Raw genomic sequence first — 25117 nt, 5'->3', positions numbered from 1 at the left:
AAATCACTAATGATTCACTGTGAAGAACCAAAGTACAGGTGATTTCACTTTGCTTCTTCTGCTGCAAAAATAATATAGTTATTAATGTCAGGTCTGACAAAAAAATGTGGTTTGGGGTTAGTGACTGCTGGAATATAAATCATCCATGGGTTTTTTTGGTAACAGTGTGTCAACACTGACCATAGAACACTACTGAGGGATTCAGGGGAATTTACTTGGGGCATATGAGTTTCTCCAATGCATGAAATAGAAAAGTCTAATTTGTATTTATAAAAGATGCTGTTGTTTGTGTTACATCTGTTGTTTTGATTCATAATAGAGTTTCTGTGACTTATGATCTTGTTGTCAACATTTTTTTTTTTTTCTGGTTTTCATTTTTAAAAGGAAGATTTCTTTTGGTTACAAATCAACGTGTTTACCAGATACTCATTTTTAGGACCTTAGAAGGCCACATTGTTTTGGGGCCGAGTCCTATTTAGTTTAGGTGGCCTTCTTAGTGCATAGGAAGCTTACCTCCAAGTGAGCTCATCGCTAACATCAAGGAACTGATTCTGCTAACCTTAGGCAAATTGGCCATGGAAAAGGCTGGTAATCTTGCCCTTTTACCACCTGCAGAACCCCTGGATAAGTCTGTGACAATGTCTGATTCACCGGAAAGAATCAGTGAGGAAGAACAAAGCCACAGAGATACAGTTCATGTTAAGCAACATTTTTCAAACTGTTGAAAAATATACATAAACTGTTGCTGCTTAACTTTCTTCAGCACAAGTCAATTTTACATGTTTAAATAAAAAGGTTCCTTCGTATTCCCTGTGAAATTCTGAGGTTGTCCCACCTGACCTCATTTCCTTGATGTCCTTTCATTGTAGACCTCAGAGCTGACTTTAAGATTGAAAGGAACTTGTATCAAAGTCTCAGACTTTGTTCCTGGTTGTTTGCAGAGCTCCCAGTGTCTTCATACTGAGTGCCTTACACACATTCATCCTCTCTGTGAAGAATCAAGTATTTCTCTCAGTTTTTCAGGCAGGAAGGGTGAAGCCAAATATAGCAGCTTGCCTAAGGTCACACGTATGAATGCCTGGACTGTCTGGAGAATAAACTTCCAGTTTTTGTGAATCTGCCCTCTGCAAATCTGCTCATTACAAGATATTTGTTTTCTTCTCCTGTGTTTGTGCTCATACCCTGATATGAAAATCCATTGGTTTTCGGGAACTGTGAAGGGTGCTGCCTGCTTGGTGCCACTAGATAGCCGCCAGCATGTAGAGTACTTGTGTAAGCAACTTTTGCATACATAAAGGGCATCAAAATGTTCTGTATTTGTCTGTTTACAACTAAACCATTTTTAGCCCTGGCTGCAAAGAAAACCATTGTCAATCACAGATTACTTTTGCTGGGGAGTGGTTCTCACGCTGTGGCTCCTTGTTAGACAAGGAGAGTGTGGGGGTTTTCCTTCCTTTCCCCTCCCCTGCATTCCAGCCTTTTAAAAGGAAACTTATTTGTAACCCAGAAGGTGAATAATCCACATTGCCCTGCCAGTGATACTGTGGAGACTGATACCTCTTTCCCAGTCTCTCTTTTCCCGCAAACTTAAAAATAGATTTTCTTCTGCTTTGACAGTGAAATCATTGTATGACAATACCAAAGCCATCTATTGTGTATTATTTTAACAGATCACTTAAGTCTAAGGTATTGTAAATTCTTTGATACAGGAAGAAACGGTTGGATCTGTTTGTATAAACCTAGCAAAAGAGGTCTGCATCTCTTTTGAGGATGTAATACAAATAACATAGCTATATTTATAGCAAGGAGAGCTTGTGTTTGTAACCTTTGAGGTAATTAACCACAGGACAACTCAGATTAGTTTTAGAACCACATCAGCAACAAAACAGCAAGCAAGACTGTTTAAAGCTGCAATGAATGTGTGTAAGCGCAGACGTAATTACCTTAATCCTCAGCCAATATGAGTTTTAAAGCCAGTTAACTTAATTGCTTATTCTGTTTCTGTTTGTTGTGCAGTGATCTCAAAAAAAATTCAACAATGAGCACCCTCTCTGCTCCACTCAAGTTCAGGCTTCATTAAACACCCAGAAAAATGTGTGAAACTCTTATCATAAATAATTTTCTCTTCCTGGGATAGGAATTGTCTTTTGCGAAGCAAGACAAGGGGAGACAGCACACAAATTTGTGGTAAATCTCTTCAGGGAATGGTAGAATTGGAAAGATGAGTTACATTATGGAAAAAAAAAGTGCTTTTAAGTGGGAGCATCCAGTGATCAATGCATAATACTTTGGCCTGATAAGTCTACACTCTCACCCTCTGCCCCTCACCACCTCTGTCTTAAATAGAGCCAAATCATCCTACACTGAGGAATTAAAACCTTTTCAAGGGGCGGTTCAAGGCATTTGCATTATTCAGCTTCCAGTGCAGGCTTAAGGGGGCTTGATGATTGCTAGATCTCACAGACATGATGTTCAGTCATAATGAAGTATGCCCAAAGTAGCTTTCTCACCAACCGTATGAATTGATACAGCCACTGTGAAAGGAGGTGGTTGTCCACCAGATGAAAGTAACTCTGGGCCATGTGGAATACCTGCATGGGCTGTCTGGCATTTTGGGGGCTTCTTTAAGGCCATGTGTTCATACACAGTACGTGACAGCATTTTTTACTTGCTTTGGTTAATTACCCGTTGCACTGTTGATTATTCTTTACTAGCTTCTTACCAGATTTTAAACAAACGTGATTGACTCTTTTATAACTAAGCACTGGAACACAGGGGCTTATACTTTGCTGTTGGTAATGCCAATGTCTGTCCAAAGGAAATTCAGTGATGCATGTTTATACAACAGGAGATCCCAAACAGAATTTGCCCCCATGGGTTCATGATATATTGAATTTTCCCTCTAGTGATTTTCTGTGAGCACATTTTGCTGGAGGTTTGGGGTTTTTTAACTCTACAAAGCTATCCAATGGAAATCGACATATAGCAGATTTGAGGTGGTTTTTTCCTCTCATTCAAGAGAAAGACATGAGCATATCCACTGTCATATTTGTGTATGAGGACTTTTCTTTCTGTCTTTTAAAACAAATGTGTTTCTTATTTTCCCCACTGTAGCCTTGCTTCTCTCCTCAGCTTCACTTCCAGACAAAGTGTTCATCAAAACCTCAATTCTCATGGTGTAGAGCAATTGGAAATGATAGCTAGAGCCAAGGATACTATGAGCAGATATTGAGGCAGTTTTCTTACTAACTCTGCCAGCATATTGCAGTGCTGACCTGCAAAACACCTCAAATCTTGTTCAGCTGGTTTTTTTGTTTCTCAGATTGTCTCTGAGCAAACTTGATGAGTGTAGCAGGTTTTGTGATAACTTTCTAATGTCTTACAGGATATACCTCCCAACTCTTTCCATCCACAGCTTGTTTTCACTTGTGACCTGAAATATAATTTGAAACCAGCCTCAGGCCTTCTGTGTTAACACGCTGCACCACAGAACTATAATGCATGCAATGCTAAAGTGATACTGTTAAATGAGAGACTGACCTTTCTTTACTGCCAAATAGGTCTTCATTCCAGAGAATTTGATGTGATTAGACCTAGCTGACCCTATGATGGATCTGTTGCTAAAGGGATGCTTTACATAGGGCTCCCAATGCATAATTGTCAAGAGAAGCCTTCATTCATTCCAGAATGAGAGAAAGAAAAATAGCACCTTGAAAAATACAGTAACTGTCTATGGTCCAAGGATCCTACAGACTTGGTCTTGAAACATTGCCATAGTGACTGGATATGTAATCCCCTCTCATAACATCCACCTTTTCACTTATTTGTACAAAATACACACTATTAGCCTTCCAAGGGCAGGATTTGAATCTCCCAGCATGGTATCTCCATTTTGAAAATGGGTATGAAATGAGGGATTAATCATACAGGGAAGGACAGATAGAAAGTGTTTGTGGGAATTATTTTTGGCCTAAAGAAGCCCACAAAGATTAGCTACAAAGATCTCACTATACTCTTCTGTATGGAACCATTGATGATAAATATGGCTGTACAGCACCAGTTTAATCCCAAATAAATTAGTGCATCTACACAAGCAGCAATGAATCCCCGGATATCTTTGACATAGAGTGATCAAATTAAAAAATAAAAAGGGGGACAAAGAGGATTTGCACCTTTGGGTTACATGACAGTGACCTGCCACCCACATTTGATCGTGTAACTGTCTAAAGCAACTGGCCGTGTCCCAGTCATATTACCTCCTGAAGGTCTCATGATGAAGATACGCCCCTTGCACTGATTCAGGTAGGACACAGTCACCCATCTTGGATTACTTAACTAAAAGCATGGATAGAGGTCAGGTCTGGAGCATCTGTCCCTCTGTCTCTCATTACAGACTCTGAAAACAGAGGACAGGGAGAATCCCGTGTCCTGTGTCCCAGTTTTAAAATGCTGAGGAAATTTCTTGGACTAGCAGGACAGAGGAATTTTATGTCATGATTCTCCAAGCCAAGCCAAGCTGTCTTTTTACCTTACTGTTACTCCTCTAACTCTTCTTGCTCTGAGTTACAGCTGAGTAGAGCCTAGTGCAGTCCTAGAGGCAGTGAGCTGTGAAAAATGTTAAATGGGTACAGCTGCACCATACAGCAGTAGAGACTGATTAAACCCTTCAGCTAATCCATATCAGTGCTAGAACGAATGCTTCATGTAAGTCAGTTTAAAAGACAATGGGTGAGGCCCAGGCCCCTCAGATTCAATGCACCAACATTACAGTTTGGCCAACTTTCCACTGAAAAACATTAGAAAGTTTTGTTACTGGTCTACCCCTCTCTTTCTTTTCTCCTCCGCCTAAATACATAGAAGAACCAAATGTTCAATAAAAGTAAGATGATTTAGCCTTCCCCTTCCTTCTAGAGCAGCAATAACATGCAGCTTCACAGCCAGGTAAGATGTTATAATGAGGACAGCAGCAGAAATTTTACTGCTTTGTGTGGGTTTTTTTCTTAATGTATAATACATTTTTACCTGAACCCCCACTGATCGTTTACCTGAACCCCCACTGGACTTCTCACTGACGTTGCTACCCTCATGGTCAGGACTGAACTGTCAGGAGGGAGAGCATTAGCAAACCATTAAGGTGCTGCTACCTGTGTCCTTGCAAGGGAGGTAGCATCAAGGATCCCAGAGACCATGTTTGCTGTCTGGAGTGAGGTGCAAGCAGGCCTATGAGTCCTCTCACTGACTTCTGCCTGAGTTTGCATGTGCATTCAAGGTCTTCAGCAGTCAGAGAAAATCCCCAGGGCTTCATTTATATCAGAGAGAAGGCTACTATATGCAGCAGAGTTACAGTGCTATCACACTAAGGCAACCTGCTGGTCTTTGTTCTCGTATACCACTTGAATGGAGTGAGTTAGTGTCAGTGCAGAGTGATTAATGAGAACATGTTGAAGGGACTCAAGCCATTCCTCTATCGACACTCATTTGTGTGATACACATGAAGGAGAGTGATTTTGCCTTGTTGAACTCAAACACTCATCCATATCAGGTAGGTGTGCTGATGTAAGGGTATAAAATTCATTGACTTGATATAAGCTGATTTTCAGCCAGTCCAGCTGAGTCTGGTCCAGTATGTTTAATTGTGTAGGCACTTGCTGGTTCAGCTCCCAGTGCAGCTCAAGAACCAGTGAGACTTGGTGGTGCACTGGAGAAGGAGATACTGGGAGCTGATTGTGGAAATCAGACTAGATCATAAGAAGAAAATTCAGGATGATTTTCCTGTCACTGATGATGTTCGTTCCCTATGTAGATTTTCTCTTAGGCATTCTTTGTCACTGAGCCTTACAAAAATATCTTGCTTATGACAAGCACCATATTGCTTCTAGCATCAGATTAAAAAATACTCTGCTGGGAAGCAACATGTTACACTGTCAATAAAATGAATACTTCTCAAATCTTTTCTGTTCCACATGGTGCTTACTCTTGGTGTCACTGAGATTGTGAATAGTGGTACAGGCTGCCCTTGTGAGAAAAAAAGGGTTGCAAGATCGTACCCAGAAAGAATAAATGCCCCAGGCATGAAGTAAAAACAGCTCTAGCCAGTACAAGTTTGTTTGCCAAGTGATAGTATCTCCCATGTTGGTTATAGCAATTAAGTCTGCTGAAACATGAAAACAAATGCATACCCCCACCTCCAGTTCTCCTTTCTGCAGCACAGTGTTATCATAAGTTAAAGGCGAATTTTCTTTGGTTGCTGCTCCCTGAAAAGAATATTAAACCTCACAATCTAGGCTTTAAATCAATTTCTAATGGGATGAGACCTAATGTGAGGAGGGCAGATGGGAGAGATTATTCCACTTCTGTTTTCCCATGCAGCTTTTGAGACGGGCTACTGTTGTAAGACGGTAGATTGGTTTGACCTCAGGTCTCATTCAGTATGGTAGCTCTTATATTCGTTTGTTAAGCTCTATAAAGTATACTGCTATCAGATTGCTTTTTACAGCTTTGTCTGGCCCCCTCCCCTTGATGATGTGTGTGGGAAGCCAAGCAAAATGTTCCATTAGTGTTTAGAAAGAGAATTTGAGATATATTTTTCAGTTGATGCTGCAGGATTTATGATGTATGATTTTACTGGACCAGAATCATGTTATGTATTAATGAATTACCAGGATATGAGTCAGCTTTGGAATAGTTTGAGCCGGAAGGTAGCATTCTTCCACAAACAATAATCTGTTGATAAATAGTGCTGAAAGCTGTAATTCAATAGGAATTGTTTTTAAAGAGAATCAGAGAAATGCTATATGTGTATGTATTTTCCACTATTGCAGTGGTGCACATAGAGGTGCCATATTACTGTGCCCAGTTATTTAATCAGGTTGATTAAGGTCAGGCATCCTTTACGCTGGGCTATACAGAATTGCAATAAAATGACAACCCTATTCCAAATGTTCAGAAGAGTTTCATTTTCCTGCGCTTGCATCTATCCTTCTGGGCCTTTTAAAGTGCACTGTTTTGTTTATTTTGTTCTAATAAGAACAAATTCAAAGCAAGCTTTCAAGTCTCCTGTTGAAGCAAAGCGGTATGATTTTCTTCCAGTAGCTATGTTATGAACTGCTACTGCTTGTTTTGATAACTTGGAGATGAGGCCTTGGGACATGAAAACAAAAATCTAAGCTCAAATATGAAGAGGTAGTGGAGTGGAAGAACATCTTCTTGAGGTTTTTTGATGCATATTTGCAAAACATTTCTGTTGGTGTTTTTGGAGGGACACCTTCTGCTCGTCAACTCCATGAAGGACAGCCTTTCTAGGCAGAATGTTTAAAGCAGACCTTTGAAGTAGAGCCAGAGAACAGTCATTCTATCTGTTCAGCAGCCACCGACTTCAGCAAGAGATTGAAGGAAGCTGGGAATACATGGTCAGGTCCATGGGAGGTGAAGTGTTGCGTTTTGAGTTTTCAGTTGAAAACTGAAACTGTGTTGTACGTACTCTTTCAGCACCATCAAGTAACATTAGGCACGTTTTAATCATAGAATCATAGAATCGTTAGGGTTGGAAAGGACCTTAAGATCATCTAGTTCCAACCCCCCTGCCGTGGACAGGGACACCTTATGCTAAATCATATCACCCAAGGCCTTGTCCAACCTGGTCTTGAACACTGCTAGGGATGGAGCATTCACAACCTCCCTGGGCAACCCATTCCAGTGCCTCACCACCCTAACAGGAAAGAATTTCCTTCTTATATCCAACCTAAACTTCCCCTGTTTTCATCCAGGTTAGTCCCTTGTTCCTTCAAGAAGTCTCACTAGCAGCTGCCACTAATGGGTGGTGGAGACAAATACCTTAGCAAAGAGAATATTTTCTGCTTTTCAGAAATATGTCTAAAAATCAAGTGTGTTGAAGGATAGAGGGACTATTCTCTGCTTGACACAGAGAGGGTAAAAACCTTTATTATGTTGTCTCATCAGGCTGTTAAGCTGCTCTTACAACCTTGCTGTGTAAATAGTGGCTCGAGCAGAGTGCAGGCTACCAAACATGTTTATGTTTGTAGGAGAACAAACAAAACTAGCTGAAGTTTCTTTTAAGGCACTTCTCTTGATACATGCTTCTCCTAAGCAAAGCACTTCAAGAAGTAGCAGAGTTTATTGCTATAATAGCAGTAGATAACTCAACTTACCTTTGCCTTGAAAAATGATTGACTTTGGAAAAGGATACATGTTTGCTTATACAATCTTGGCAATGTTTTGATGAAAGTACTTTGTTTTCTTCAAAAGTGTTGGGAAAGTATTGACTTTAATTGCATTTTAGATTGTCCTAGCAAAACAATGGTAAGAGGATAAACGTAATAGGAGCCAAAGCCAATTGCCTCCTACTGTGTTCCTCAGGCTAATAAAGGAACCTAAGCACAACAAAGCCCTCATGTAATAGAGAGGGGTGGGAAACATCTAGGGCAGGTAAGTATAGATCTAAGAGAAAGGTAGTATCTGGGAAGTCTACAGGCAGTCTAAGCAGTGACAGAACTTCAGTCTCCAATTTCAAAATCTTCATCACTCAGAAACTTAGCCTTTTGCCTTTCTTGTCTATCTCTTTCTCTTTCACCTTGTACCACAGCAGATTCAGTCTTTGAAGCTTGGAGGCCCTTTTGTTGCCACTGAGTGACTGTGTCCAACTGTCCCATGTAGAAGTTCCCATACAAGCAAGTTGGCTCAAGATGATTTTTATTTTCCTACCATAAATAATTTTGTTTCAAAATCTTGTGACAATCTGTACATAATATGGGGAGGCTATGAAGCAAATAAAGTGAATGTCAGAGGTCTGTTGGGGATGGTGGTCCCCCACATCTGTCCTGCAATTCCTTTGTTAGCACTTGTGTGTGCACCTGAAGTGCTCATACAGGGCACTGAGAAGAGCGATGCATCCAGATGCCCACATGCAGTGCCACAACTTTGTTGGTACTAGCATTCGTAACAGATTTGACTTACCATGAATACCACTAACTGTAGTTGCGCTTTCATTATCCATGATAAGCATTCAGAGGTACATTTTTAAGTCAGTCTCATTTATCACAGCTATGCTGACCTTTCTTTGATTTGCTAGCACTGGAAAGTTGCAAATGTACTTAGACTTTCTTTGGCACATGGCCTTTCACCAGGCAGTTCCTGCCCTTCCTGATGCAATAGTGAGTAGACTTTGTAGCTCTTAGGAAAAAGCTGTGATTTAACAAAGTGCTTAGCTCAACTAATTTTCTATTGATTCTAAGAGTAATAAGTTCTAAAAACAAGCAATATTGTTAAATATATGTAGGCTTTTTTGGTACTATTTTTGGTTGTATTTAGAAGATAGTGGTGCTTTACTCAGGTTCAGATCCCTACAGTGCATTTTAAATCTTTTAAAAATCCTTTAAAAATCCTTCAGAAATTCTGTAAAAATTGTTACTCACAAGGATAACAATACAGAGAAAAAGTAAGATGAGAGCAATTGCCAGGAACTTATAGTGAGGCTAAGAGTGATGTGCTTGATACCAAATACAAGTAACAGTTTTAACGTTCTTTTCCAAGTGTCTTTATAGAACACCTCCCTTGGCTCCCTTTGTGTCTGTGACCTTGGGCAGACTTACTAATTTTATACTGTTCTGTCTAGTTATTAGTGGGGGGGGGGTGTTCCATAAAAGATCCAGCTAACTTTATTACCTGCAAAATAATTTCTTTTGCAGAGCTGTCACTGGTGATTGTCATGTCTCTCTGCAAACCCTCTGCAGAGACTCCCCTAGCTGATAGTTCTGCCTTTCTGCCCGCTTCCCCTGTCGGAGAGCAAATAGTTTCTTCTCTTGGAGTACATGGATACTCGGTCTGCAGGTGTCTGTAGAGAAAGGATGTACAGAGGGTTCTGCATAGCCAAATACGGAGGTGCCTTGGAGTGAAGCCTCACAGGAGGTGATCTGCCCTCAGCTGCAGCACAAATCTGTGCCCTCTCCCTGGCTCCAGAAGCTCGTACACCCGATGCTGCTGGTCATTAAATTGAACATCAGGTTGGCTAAGGTTTTCTGTCAAGTGATTTCACAAACTAGGGGAGAAACCATAGCAGGGTTGGTTGAAATATGCTCAAAGGGATCAGGGAGCATTAGGCTAGGGAGAGTCCTGGATGTGTTTCCTGGTGTGAGTGACAAAGTGAAGTGTCTGCACAGAAGAAACAAACTTACCTCATTAGATATGAAATGTACTGCTGCCTGCCCCTCAGAAAGCCTCTGGACCCAACACTGATTTTCTCATTTCCTCTCTCTGCTAGGGCAGCTGACCAAATTCAGAAATCCTGAGCAGTTCAGCTCAGCTGAAGAAATGGAGGAAGAGGGAAGCTTGGCTTGGCACTTCTGAGGCCAGGCACCTTTTCCTCCTCAGCAGTCCCATGGACAAAAGCTACCACTGCTGTTCTCCAGCTCTCCTTGCAGTACTGAGATTTAGCAAGTAGTTTTGCACAACCATGTTTAAAAAATTAGAAGAAATTATTACCTGCCAAAAGGGAATTTATCAGGTAATTCTCTCCATTATTCTGTTTTTTAGTTTGGTGCTGCTAACAAAAAAAAAAAAGAAGTTGGTGGGGTCCTTCATAATACTGCAGGGAAGAATGTTGGAAACCTTTTTCTTTGCACAGCAGCAGAGAAATAATAAGGTAATAATAATGGTGATGATGATGTATTTCATTATAGAAATGTAAAAAACCCTGGGCCAAAACCCACCAACTATAGTCAAAGATACCCCCAAAGACCCCAGAGTTAACCGCTAACTTTTGCACAGCTGACATTGCCAAATTCTCCAGTTTCTATCCAAAACCATAAATCTCCCCGGCCCCTCAGGCAAAGCTTTTGGTGATCTGAAAGCAAGCAAATACTTCTGTGGCTGATGCATGAGGCAGAACAAAACCATACTCACTGACTGGGAGCAGAATTGGCTCTGCAGTGCTGACAGGAAGAGGAATGTATGGTGGTCAGTTGTCCTGGCACGTGTTAACACACAGGGAACACATAGGGAATAGGTATTTACTGCATTAAGATGTCATTCTGCAGCCCCATTTCTGCAGACTCTGAGGAAGCCCTGAGGGAAGCTTGTGGAAGAGAATGAGCTTGTGAACTTTGTATGGAAGAAAATTAAATAGGGAATTTTTGAAAGAAACTGAAAAGAGAAGGGAAAATTAATCTGTTGGTACTTGAGATCACATAAAACTCCCTTGGAAGAGTTCCTAAAGAAGGAATTGTGTTTACTCTGGAGAGGGAGCAAACAGTTTCAGCCTACAATTTTATTGCCAAGTCTTGTTTTTTAACCTGCTTTCCTTCTGTTTTCAAATCCCAGAGGTAGCACAGTGGTTCCCAGAAAGTGCCACTGGTCTGTTTTGATAATGTCTGATAGCAGAGATAAAGAAAATGAGCCGCCATTTACTTTTAAAACCTCTACCAAATATACTGTCTTGTTCTTCCCAAGGGCAGTTCCATTTGCTGTAACTTCTAGGTAAACAGTGGGGAATCAGTTGCTGTGATGTTAATGAGGGTGATGAGTTTGCCGTGTTAAGAGTTGTCCCCTTGGTGCATAGCATCGAAGAAGGGTCTGACTGCTGCAGTTCTAACCACTGAAGGGGCCAATGGAATATTACTGCTTTCTGAACTGAGCTGCTCCAGCAATAGCAATTAATAAAGCCAGTCAGCCAGCCCAAGGGAGCTACTTACTTGGAATCCTGCTTTCTTGTGTGTAACCTCAGACACAACCAAATAAATGAGAAATCTATCAAGAGGTATTTGCTGATTCCTGGAAGGATCAGATATGCATTACACTCTTTTAAGAGAAATTATTCAGCCTTTACCAAATTTGGCAATTAAAAAGGATCACACCAATTTGAACTCTACAAAATAAACTGATAGAGAAGACTTGGAGGTCAGTCCAAGGAGGCACCTAGACAATCCTTTCTGGAATGGATGCTTTTGGAGGTTACCAAGCAAAATGTTAAAGGCTGCTTAATTGCAGGAGGTCAGACTAAATGAGTACAGTCATCTTGTTGGTGTTAAATATACTCATTCTATCAAAATAAACATCCAATTTCTATCCACACTTCTAAGACTGAAGATATAATTCAACTTTAGACATGTGGCAGAAGTGTGAGAGCACACAGAGAGAGGAGAAATCAGTGGCCTAGATGCATCTTTCAGGGCATTAGGCTGTTTGGCAGAGCACTTCTTGCTTAGCCAGATGGGAAGAGAGCTGGCAGGCGCAAGGTCCATGGAGACTCCTATTGCTGTGGCAGAAGCTCAGGCTGCTAAGTAGCTTGCAAGAATGCAGGCTTTTCAGTGTGTTGAACCCTGGGGAAGGAATGGGTCATAATTACTGAAGTCCATGTTAAGGCACTGCTATGCTAGAAAGTATTGCTCTCCAGGGCAGCAAGTACCTTCTGTGGGTTGCAGAGCAGAAGCAAAATTGAGCCTAAATTCCTTCAGTGGGAATGTGACTGGAGGCACATCTGCGTGACACTGGTGCCACTGCAGGTCCTCCTTGATTTCCATGATTCCACGTGGAATGAGACATGGACCTGCTTGTAGCATTATGGCCTAAATCTGTTGCTAGAGATCAGAGACATACTGTCTGGAATGAGTGAATCAAGGGTACAAATAAATGCTTTGCCTGGTCTGGGGAAACTAGGTTAGCTCTACTGTGTTACAAGCAAATTTCTGTTCCTGAACTGAACTGTGGCAGCATGTTTAAATAATGCATGGAACAGTGGTGTTACCTATATTAGAATGAGTAGAAAGCAAAGATTCTGCAGAATTTGTCAGTAACTGCTACTGTGTGCCTGTCCCTGAAACTGAGTAATAGTAATTTCATTTTGTACTGCTAAATCCTTAAAATACCTCCTCTGTTGGATGCTTACATAATAAGTCACAGATTTCCAATTATTTATTGCCTCTGTCTCAAGTATATTTTGCAGGTTTCTATTGCAGTTTATACACATTTATTTCTTTTATTACCACTTTGCATTCTAAGAACAAATCATCTCTAATAAAAAACACATTTCCTTGCAAGCAGAATCAATTTCCTTCAGAAGTCTTTCATTCCCTGATTAGTGTGCTACATTTGGTCTTCACTAATCACATAGTTAACTGTGAGCAATAAAGTTCTTAAATAAATAAATGCTCTGGTCCGAGTCAACCTTAGTTATAATGGACAGTTTCCCCCTTAAATTTCTGAAATGCAAGATGTGACTGTTCTATTTAGGCACTTACATTCACATTAAAAGTATAGCAATTAATACCAGATCTGTTTTTCTGCAGGTCATTAGTATGTTATTAATCATTAAGTCTCAGTAACAAGTTGACTTGATTGCAAGTCAGTAATGCAGTGGTAAGTCTAAATGGGAATGGTTTTTCAATTACTTTTAAAGGTTTGCGGTTATGGCTTCTTTTTTTGTTAGCCTGCTCCAGAAGCACTCAGTGGGAAGGTAATGAAGTAAAAGGTTTGTACATTACTACATCTTTCCGTACTTCCTCTTTGTTGGTTTTATTATTGTAGACTTTGAAACATAAGGAGAAGTTAGCTGTAAGCCATTCCTTCTGGTCAGTGTTGAATGTGTATTTGAGTTATGTTCTCGGATGGAGGATGCATTTTTACTTACTGTGAACAGGGGTAAGTCACTGTGGATCAGAAAACATGAGATGTGGTGGAAACCCATCATACAGCTGCTGTAGCAAAATAATACCTTTCCCAATAGTGAATTTAAAGCAGCATTTGTTGGAGAACATAGCTTGAATCATGATTCCCTATGGTCCGGCAGCCACTCAGATTAAGATCTGTGGTTTCCCTAATGTCTGTCAAATATTTTTTGGGAACCGCACTGGCTAGGCTGTAAGGTGAACAACATTACATGGGTGGTATCGGGGGGGGGGGGGGTAGACAGAAAATAACATTCAGCCAAAATACATATAAAAAAGCATTAGTGTTTATTTTAAAAACATCATGTAACACTCCTTAGAGTTTCTATGTGTGTGTGCTTAATGAATGAGAAAAAGGAAAGGCTCTGTTTCTCTCAGAGGAGCCGATAACTTAGAAACTGAGAAATATGAACACAAAACATTCTGACTAGTCTTGGGTTTGGCTTGTGTGCGTGATCAGTTGAGTGGGGTACTCCACACTGAGTCTGCGTTTGGCCTGGGGGTTCAAAATAAGCCAAGGTTATTCTTGGAATAGAACAGAACTATCTATTGTGGAATTGTACATTAGGAGGGTGTGGCCGCATGAGGAGATAACCCCACTGTATCGAGCAGTGGCATTGCTGTGCACAGTGCAGTGGGATACCTGGGCCATTACTTCCAGCCTGGGGTCAAACACTCCTAACACGTGAATCCGATAACCACAGATTCCGTGCTGATGTTCTTCACAGTATCCTGGCCAGTAACTGGGAGATATATATATATAAATCTTTGCTGCCATAATGAAGGTATACTTAAGCTAACTGGGAGGATTGCGCACGTATGGACTCATGACTGTGATAGCACCTCCAAGTATTACTGTAATACTGTGACCATTTTTGAAGGGATTCAGTGTCATGGGTCACTTCTGTTGATGAAGGAATTGATAGTAGAGATAGGTTTTGTTTTATTTTACTTTGTATTTCTAAGCACAAAGTATTTTCTATTTTATTTCTATTTGAAATAGTATACTTAAATTTAATGTGTATGTTTTATGTATATGCGATGGTCTAGTGTATACTTCATGTCTTGCCTCATTGAACACAGACAAATCAAATATAAGATAGGTGCTTTGCTTGTAGTGTCCAGAACCATTACAGCCTGCACTCTGTCCCACATCCCTGTTACAGCTTTTATTGATTGTCTTTGAGCTTCTCCTCAACTGTCACGTTCTCTGTAGCATAAATAGCACCATCAAATAACAGTGATCTCCCCTTGGTCATGTTTATTTTCAGACCACACAAAAAATACTCCAAGCAGCAAGACTAAGCTTTTATTCAGTTAACATGTGGCCTGTGTTTTGGAAGGAGGCTCCCAGTTTCATGAATTAACCTAGTAATGTATGTCTCAGAGAAAAACTGTTGTGGTAACCATTAGTTTTCTCTAATCAATTTTTTCACTTGTCATTAGCAAACAAAATGATGCTAAAGAAGAAAGAGAGGGGGAAATCCTTTCTTTTGCAGTAATATTTTAATGTGAGGTTGGGCAAACGAGGCATTGAATTGTTCAGTTCTATAACCACAACCCCTGAAACACAGGTGTACCTCTTTGCAAGTGAATTTTGCATGTGTACATTCTGTCAGGGAGTCATAGCAGTGTCTACATCAGTTTGCAGTCATCAAATATCTCGAAATCCAGTGCTATTATTTACCAGCCTCATCTGCATATATTTAGTGTTCAGCTGCTTGCTTGCAAGGCCAATGGTTTTTGGAAATGCCGTGCATTACACTTTAATTTCCTGGTCATTGGTTTATTTTAATTACTCTGAAATTTATTTTAGAGAAGAAAGCAATGACAATCAAGAATACAGGGGTCTGCGTTTGAGGACTGGGAACAGAGTACAGAAAGGAGTCTTTCGCTTTGGAGCTGCTGGTAGCAATCCAGCCCGGTTTCAGACTTAGCAAAAATCATTACTGTGTGATGGTTTCTTGGTGCACTCTACATCCACAAATGAGTCAGTGTCCACATCACATAAACCACGAGAACAATTGGTGCTACTGTAATTGGGAGTCTACTGGCAGCGTCAGTGGAAAGGGCAGGGATTTAAATGATTAGGGAAATGAGCTGCTTTCTCCCTGCTCCCTCAGGTCATCTTTGACAGACATGTGTTTGAGGAAACTTAGAAGAAATTTGATCAGTGGTAGCTCCCTTCTGGAGATAGATGGAAGATTTTACTTCCCAGTACTGACAATCTGACACCCACTAACAAGCATTATATTCAAGAAAAATAAAGGTCTTTATGGGATCATTTAATATATGAAAGCATGAAATCAAAAAGAAAATGCTAAGTATGGTTGAAAAATCAACAATAAAATCCAAATGCTGACTTGACCTAACAGGAACAGAGCCAAACAAATATTATCAAGCATGACCACTGCTGGCAATAATTGCTTCTCTGAAAAACACAGGGAAATTCTGCTCTTTTATTAAACTGTTGAACAATCTCTTTGAGTAGAATCCCTTCTAGGCAAAAATAAAGGAGTGCTTCCACTGTTGAAACATTCTCTTTAGAAATGAAAACATAGATTGGTAGAAGAAATGGTGGGCTTTATTGATGTCATGGAAACAGCAACTGGAAGGAGAGCTCTTAGCAGCACAGGACCCCATAAAGAGGGTGCCTTTAGAGAGGGCTGGGACTGCCAATGTGCATATGAATCAGTGGTGGAGGTTGGAAGGGACCTCTGGAGGTCATCCGCTCCAGTGCCTGAACTAGGCACTTCACTGGGTCATCTGCTGTGAGATAGAGAGGTCCTTATCTTAGAATTTATATGGCACCGTTAGCAATGATGAAAAAAACCTGCCTCTGGTAAGAAGCTAATCATGTACTACCAGAGATGCATTTAGCCTCAGACTTCTGGTAAGCTTCAAATAGTTAAACTGTGAAGACATCTCTTAATATGCTGAAACGACACAGTCACGTACAATGATTACAGTGGTGAATGTGATACAAATTTTTGACTAAGTGAAAGTAAAAAGAATTTGTTTGATGTCAAATAAGTGCATTCAAATCTGAAATGTTCTGAGACAGATTGGACTATTCATGAATTCATGCCAAATTCAACTAAGAATAAAACTTGAACCTCAAGTTGCAGCTTTCCCCTGAAGTTCCTCAAAAACAGAACATTTTGACTTTTCATGTTCAGTTTAAAAACTCTTAAATAATTTTAAATTGGTTTAAGAGTGCCTCTGACCCAGAAAGTTAATTTCTCTGTATTTATTTTGGTGTTTGGGAGGGGGCAAATTCAGAGCAACCCAATAAAAAATGTGTGTGTGTGTGCATGTGTTGGGTGGAGGACTGATCAGGAAACTGAAAGAGAAATTATTTATTCTCAGTTCTCTATTTGTAACCTGCCACATCTCTGCTCTTGGGTTTATTTGGTTTTTTTTTGCTTTTTTTCAGTAGATAATGTGTGTGTAGTAGGTTGTGTGTAGTGTTGTTTGTGCAGAGGAGGCAAGATTTAAATACCTATGTTCCTTCTCAGTTACGTGGTAAGCCCATAACTTGGATTTGAATATGGGTTTGAAGCCCAGTGCTGTGTAGGTGAAACTAGATTTAAATTCTTGCTCCTTCATCTCTTATGCAATATAGCTGTATCTTGAGGGTGGTGGGAAAAAGAATCATACAACAGTTGAGTTGGAAGGAACCTTAAAGCTCATCCAGTTCCAACCCCCCTACCATGGGCAGGGACACCTTCCACTAGACCAGGTTGTTCCAAGCTCCATCCAAGCTGGCCTTGAACACTGCCAGGGATGGGGCAGCCACAGTTTCTCGGGCCAACCTGTGCCAGTGTTTCACTACCCTCCTAGTGAAGAATTTCTTCCTTATATCTAGTCTAAATCTACCCTCTGTCAGTTTAAAACCATTACTCCTTGTCCTATTGATAAAAAGGACATCCTTTCAGGGAAAATATGCAGAAATACTGTGGAGCGCCACAAAGGTGCGAGGGCCAACTTCAAAGTTTCTGGGACCCAGGGTATAACAGCACCCAGAGCACAGATTTCAGTTTAGAGAAGAAAACAAAGTGAGAGTATTTCAGCATCCTGTATCACACCACCGTTTCTTCTAGTGAAGAGTACGTGGTGCATATTTTTCCCTTTTCTATGACCAGTGCTGAATTCCTCAGGGGACTGGTGATTCTGCGGATAGGGCGCCATGGAAAGCTCTGTTCCTTGGGCAGAGCCTCGTCCTACCATCCACAGGCAACGAGGAGAGGAGGCAGGGGTCTTGGTGTTAAGCAAGGAAGAATCTTCACAGAGGCTTTCCGCATTCTATCAGCCAAAGCAAGATTCTGAATTCAGCAGAGGCTGAATTTATGAGAACATCAGCAGGAGGTGGGATGAGGGGCTTAAATGGTGAAAAAGCTTTTAATAGCAGTCTTTGTATTATAATAAAAGTGTTTGTTTTGGTGTCTCTGTCAGACAGTGTAAGCAAGATAAGTTTATGAGTAGCTGATATTTTGTGCAATAGAAATGCATTTGTCCATTCTGAGTGTCTGTTACGTAGCAAGAGGATGACTGGTGATGTTATTAGGCAGACCGTTGTTTCCACGGGCAAAGGGGCATCCTTCTTAATGCAAAAAAAAAACCTGTAACAACCTATAAGCCATAATATGTAACAACACGAAGTGGTATGTGTGAAAGCAGTGCATAAACCCCACTGCCTAAACTAGTGCGGGATAAGATCACTATTGAGAAATCTTATATTGTTTTTGAAAAAGAGCCTTCCAAGGTAAGTCAGAGGCCAGAAAATCAACTGCTTTTGTAAATTTCCTGCAATGCCATACAGGGCACAAGGTTACACATGAATGAAACGATGTTGTATGATTTGGCTTCTTAGGCATTAAAAATCTTTAAAAACCGTAACTGCAGTGTTCATTCCAGAATGATTTTACTTCATGTATTTAGTTAGAGAAAACTGAAACAGTTTGCCATTTATATGTATTCAAAAGCTGCATATTTCCAAGGCTGTAAAGGAAACCCTAAAAAGAAATTACTTTCAGAAGTCAAATAATATTTTTAAATGCATAGAAAAATGCATTAAAAATTAAATAGATGTAAAAAAGAGAAAAATCTCTTTCCTCTTTTTGCTACTTGATCATAACAAGTGATTGTGAAGCACACATAAAACTGGATAGCATAGATTTTTGTTCATAATATATATTTCATTTTATGTTATGCATTTGCCTGAACAGTTGGTTTCCACATTGTGAATTCTCTTTTTCATGAATGTTTTGAAACACTTAAAATTGGAGATCATATAATTATAGCTGTTTACAACATTCTAAATTTGTGCAGAAACTCTCACACAGATTTTGGGTTTGTGTACACATACACAAAATCTTTAGTTTTCTCTAGTTCTTGAAGTTATGTGCTTGCATTTATAACAGCAGGATGAGCCCTAGAATGGTTCATTAAACGTCAAAACTATATAAATAATAACTTGGATCTAGGAGTTGGGTAGCACACCCTTAAGTATCAGTGAGTTTTGTAGTTTTTTCAAGCACCCACAGCTTTCTAAGCAGGTACAATATGAAAGTCTGAATTATACATTGTAATGGTGTTGCTCGTATTATGTTCTTAATAAGCTACTTTAGAAAGTGTGCAAGCTATTAGAGAAATACTGTTTTCATTCATTTATACCTCAGGAATATTGGAGGAATGAGATTTGTTGAAGTTACCACTCTCAAATAATGCCATTGTATTAATATCTCTGGCCTTTTAATGGAAAAATTAATCACTGAAGAGGATTTTTTTAAAAAACAATTGTTTTAGGACGAAATTCACTCAAAAGTGTTATTTTGCATGCATTGCTGTCTAAGGTACCTTTAATGTAACGGTTTACAGCAAGTCCATTACATCATGACAGCTGTCAAGTAAACCTTTTATGTCGTCCTCAGCAAAACCTTTATACTACCTTTGAAGCAGTGTGCTGTTAATTGCTTTCTTCATAGCCTGCTGGATAGAGAGACTGTGTAAATAAGGGTTTTGCATTAGTGAGCAGTGATAATTAGAGATGCCTGACTTTTTTAAGGGGAAGAGGTCAAATTTTCTTGAATTAGGTAGAATGTGACTTTGGGATGAGATTTCCTGTGTTTTAGGCGCAGCCCGACCATTCCTGATATTGGCATGTTCTCAGATGGTATTGTGCTTACCCCCTTGTAGATGTGCAGCCGTGTGTACAGTCTGCACAGGCAGAGCAGGCTTCCTGTCCTGGTGAGCAGGATGGCAGAGGAATGGTCAGTGAAAGAGGGAATGACGTGAACCGACCCGAAATTTTTTTCCGTTGTGCCACTAACCCCCCAAAACCTTCATATCCCCATTGCCCGGCTGGGTAACGACGATCAGAAGTTAAAGGTTGCCATCTAATGGTGAACATGTATAATACGGTGTCCATGGTCGTGTTTCTGTTCTCTTTTCTTACCCTTCTCCAGGTACCTGCAAGTCCTTTCCTTATAAGGCACTAAAGGAATGAAAATGATATTTTATTCAGATTTTACATGGGATGATATGTGATGTTTTATCAGTAACAAGATGTTGCAACTGAATGTGAAAATTCCAGCCATTCAGTTTAACTGAATTCTAATTTCCTAATGCTTTTTCTGTGAATGCAGATATTGACGAGTGTTCCTTTGAAAGGACGTGTGATCACACCTGCATCAACTATCCTGGTAGCTTTGAATGTCTCTGCTATAAAGGCTACACCTTGTATGGACTGACGCACTGCGGAGGTTTGGAAACCAAGTTTTGCTTATGTGTTTGCTTGGTTTGTGAACTGTTTACTCAGCCACACATTCTTTCAGCTGAAGCATTTAGAACTAGAGATGATAAACTAATAAAGTTAAAGCTAAAATAGCGTGAGCTTGCTATTTAGCTTTATTTTGTGTGACTAAAATTTCAGCATCTCAATCTTGGTGAAGAATTCTCAGGAGAAGAACATAAATAAAAACCAATGTCCTGGCCTTTTTTGATGGTGGTACATAGCAGCCCCAGTATAGGTGAGAAGCTGTGATGCTTGCATCCATTGCTGCATGGATGCATGGATGCAGCCATTCTTCCACAACCATTGCAAAGCAGCTTCATGGCTGGGGCTCATCGCACTGTACAGGGTAAGCTTCGTTATAGAGTTCACAAGCACAGAGTACTAATTGGTACTTTCACAGGAGTGAGGTTAGTCACAATTGTATTTACAGAAGGAAGGCTGCAAATGATGAGCTACAAAGAGAATAGAAGGATGTCAGTTTTACAAAGTTTACAAATTTTGGCACGCAAAATGATGTAGCAGAAACAGATGCCAGTCCATCCCTGCCATCCGAGTGTTGAGTTCACCTGATTTGGTAGGGTCAACATAACATACCACATATGCTAACCATATCTCTGCCAGCCCCCTCTTTGGAAGAAAGGGGTAGGTAGTGTATTCTGGTATCTCTTGTATAGAGCAGGAAAAGTAACAAATGAATTCACTGTATAGTAGAGGCAGGCAGGAAGAGAAATTGGAGTTCATCTGAGAAATGAGTTTGGGAAAAGACTTCACTTAAGGGCAGTGCTGAAAGCAAAAGCAGAGTCTGGACCTATGCTATGCAGGGTATGAGAGACTGATTTTCAGTTTCACTGTTAATTCCTTAATGACTTAATATATGTCTTAATTTAGGAAAAGCCTCAAAGTCTTGGGGTTCATCGTCAGGCTTTAAATAATCTTCAGCCTTACTTCAGCTTCAGTCTTTTAAATAAGACTGAAATAGGACCAAAACTCTAACTGGAAGTGCTCAGTGCGGAACCTCCGACAAAAACATGACTAGATCCAAACTGTCTGCTTTTTTCCTTAATGGGCAGATCCAAATCACTGCTCTGAATCCACCCTGAGCTTTGGTGCTCAGGCCTATCATTAGTTTTAGTCAGCCCCTGCAGAGTGATGTTTATAGTGGAACAAATAGCTTACCCTGGCTGCCATCCATGTGGCACTAAGCAGAAGTCAAAACTAGGGAGAAATAATGAGAACCTTCAAAAAGGTTTGGTGCAAGCTTACCTCTTAGGAAGCTTTCTCTCCATCTCGCTTCCCCTTTCTTAGTAATTAATGAACTGTGTGGCAATGTCCTTGTTCTGGGCCTTCATGCTGAAGGACAGTCCCTGTTGCAGTCTGGTGTCTTCTTCATGGCATCTCTTGTAATAAAAGTCCTGCGTCATAAGGGAAACTTTTAGAAGGACAGTGCTAGCACTTACACCACCTGCTGATGTAAAGCTCTACTTTCAGTATAAATTGCCTTGTTAAGTGACCTTAGGAAAGTCAGTAGAATCTGCAGGTCAATTCAATGCTTTGGGGAATTTGGGTGCTGCTTCAGGAGCTTGGTTCTGGGCTGAGGTACCTGACAGCAAGAGCTTGGGTTTGAACAGTTCAGCCAGAGTTCACTGGCAGGAGCACTGTGGGCTAGTATGTGTGTTTCAAGTATGGGTTCACAAGCAGAGAACACTCAGCATAAGCCCCACCTCTATGTATGAAATTTCCCAGAAAAAAGTTTTTTTCTGGGGCTATCTCCCTTGTCCGTTTTTGGAATTGCTAACCCAGGACCTGCAGAAGTTCTGACTCTGACCCAAAAATCATAACATTGTCCAGAAGCATGCCTGTCATATACGGGTGTCTTTCTCAATTTATTTTTTGCATATACTCCATATTTTCCAGATTTTTACTTAACCACGTGGGCTAAAATCTTGTATCAGAAGAAGAAAGACATTTCTAGATTCCAGCAGCTACCCCAGTAAATACTCCCATGTTCCCACCAAGTGCCCCAAGATGCCAGAGGAAAACTTGTCTGATGTGTATGGGTCCACATTTGTTAACCATGCAGGGCTTGAGCCAACCACTCATCAGTCCCACCTCCTACCTGTACCGCTCTGGCTTCAGATGGGGTCACTGGGCTGCAACACTGGGGCCTGGGGAGAACTGGCTTGAACTCAGGCAGTGTTCATGCAAACCACATGGATTCACACAGTGCCAAGCACGTGGTCAAGCCTGGACTCTAGGCATGGTTTGTAAAAGTAGTTAGACACTCAGCCTGGGAGCATTTATGGCCAGACACATTGACGGTTTTCTTCTGTAGTTACATTTTGAGGCCTATCATTAAGCCAGAGTATTAGAAATTCAGTATATCTCCCGTTGATTCGATGTCATTCTAGCTCATTTCAGCATATTGTCAAATGGCACTACCTATGTGCCTTGTAAAAGTATTACAGTAATGCTACTGTTTTAGCAAGCAAATGAACATAGCTGCGTTCAAAGTGCAAAAACCATTTGTCATTGAGGTTAGTGCAGTGCCTAAAATAATGGGACTGTAGTTCATGACAAGGGCTTTTAGGTTATGGCTACATTAGTGAATTAAAGACTCTGGAGCAGCAATGTGCAGCTGATAGTCCACTGGTGCCATATGACAGTTTTGGCCTGTGCCATCTGAGCGTGATCCAGAAGCAAGTACATGGCAGCACAACTCCTGTTGAGCATGATGGATAAACATTCTTTCTGCTGGTGGGAAGAGAGGAGATGAGAGATTGGCCACGTCAGCACAAGTATATAAATGCTGACTGCATAGACTAAAAGAGTACACCTCACATTGACTAAATACTTTTCTAATGTAGCAAAAGTTGAAAGATTTTATGTGGAATATCAGTGATAACATATCCAGTAATTGCTTTACCTTCCTGCAAGCTTTTACCTTTCATTTTCATTGGAAGAGTAGAAGACTAAATAAACTACACTTCAGCTGCTAGGTTCCTATCAAATATGCAGTTTCTTTCTCCATCTGAATCATTTCTAAAAGCAAACTCTGTGAATCACTATGGAGAATTTAACTCCCTGTTATGCAAAAGAGATCTAATCTAACAGAAGTTTATGCTTTTGACATTTTTCCATATAGTGCAATATACATTATTGTCCAGATGCTGCAGAGACTTTTGAGCATGTTTTGTATCTTGTGAGTACTTCCAAGAATTTCAGTGTAATAGCCCTAGCAAGTAATTGTATCATATGCATAAATCCTTGAAAGGGTAGGAGTTGTACATCTATCTAAGGACAGATGCATGCAATACACACTAAAATTGTTTGACATGAGTATTGTCTGCATTTATACGTGTTTATATAGACTTAAATGTAAAAGATATAGTAGAAACAGATACTCTTATGCACATACTATCTTAATGCACAGTATACATGTGTACATGTGGTTAATACTCTTCTCAACTTTAATTACACTTTCAGATATTGATGAGTGCAGCATCAGCAATGGTAGCTGTGACTATGGGTGCCTTAATACAATGGGGAGCTATGAATGTGTCTGTCCACCTGGAAAGAAACTGCACTGGAATAAAAAGGACTGCGTTGGTAAGTGTGGGAAGCTGACTTGGAGGTGACTGTGGTGATGCTCCTGTCCTCCAGGAGGGCGGAAAAGCCCGTGGTTTTGCCTGAGGGATGCTGCATTTTCACAGTATAGATATTGTGAAAATATAGCTAGATCTCCGAATTAATTGTTATAAGGTCAAATAACACCTGATCCTATGGGGTCCATAAACTAGAATGTAACTCCAGGTGGATTAAAGAATGGGCAGTCTGCTGGAATTTTTTTGTGTGGATAGGGGTTTTTTTAGGTTTCGATTCACACATATCTAAGTCATCTTATTATTATGTTATGTATTTTATATTTTCATCCTTAATTTGTCCTTTGTCCGTCTCTGTTGCCCCATCTATATCTCTTTCCCTTTAAGACTAATTTAGAATATTCAAAACATGTAACCGCTTACAAGTAGGACATAGTATTCATGTTAATGAATAAATCTACATTCACAGCACCATACCCCAGTTTTTCAAGTTATCTCCAAAGGTATCCTGCTTAATATGAAGTACTAACACTAGCTGTGTATTATTTGCAATGAGCACAATCCTGTGACCATTAAAATTATGGCACTTGCTTCTAGTGCCATTTTGTGACAGATCTGAATTTCTGTATCCTTCTAGCAGACAACTTTTTTTCTGGGGTCTTATTTGAAGCATAACACATCTTGACCATGGCTACAGCCATTCAAAGTATTTTCTGGGAGATGTAAATTCCATTTTCACATTTTTAACGGGAATGGCATACCTGAGGTCTTTCATAGTCAAATTTAGGTTGTGGGGGTTTGTTTGGGTAGGGGTTTTAGAATCACAGAATCATAGAATAGTTAGGGTTGGAAAGGACCTTAAGATCATCAAGTTCCAACCCCCATGCCATGGGCAGGGACACCTCCCACATTAGACCATGTCACCCAAGACTCTGTCCAACCCAGCCTTGAACACCGCCAGGGATGGAGCATTCACAGCTTCACTGGGCAACCCATTCCAGTGCCTCACCACCCTCACAGTAAAGAACTTCTTCCTTATATCCAGT

At 40.3% G+C, this 25117-nt stretch overlaps 1 protein-coding gene across 5 annotated transcripts in view; it reads left to right on the top strand.

Moving 5' to 3' along the window:
* SCUBE1 (signal peptide, CUB domain and EGF like domain containing 1) overlaps positions 1 to 25117 on the top strand; it is a 209482-nt gene that overhangs the window by 160935 nt on the left and 23430 nt on the right. For all 5 annotated transcript variants that reach the window (XM_062634872.1, XM_062634870.1, XM_062634869.1 and 2 more), the window contains 2 exons: positions 20324 to 20440; positions 23956 to 24078. In XM_062634872.1, coding sequence (XP_062490856.1) covers positions 20324 to 20440; positions 23956 to 24078 — 240 coding nt within the window. The remainder of the gene's footprint in view (positions 1 to 20323; positions 20441 to 23955; positions 24079 to 25117) is intronic.

Source organism: Pezoporus occidentalis, unplaced genomic scaffold (genome assembly GCF_034315485.1).
Source record: "Pezoporus occidentalis ecotype Australia unplaced genomic scaffold, CSIRO_AGI_Poc_V1 ctg44, whole genome shotgun sequence".
NCBI classification, from domain to species: domain Eukaryota; kingdom Metazoa; phylum Chordata; class Aves; order Psittaciformes; family Psittacidae; genus Pezoporus; species Pezoporus occidentalis.
This window is presented reverse-complemented; position numbering and strand designations above follow the sequence as displayed.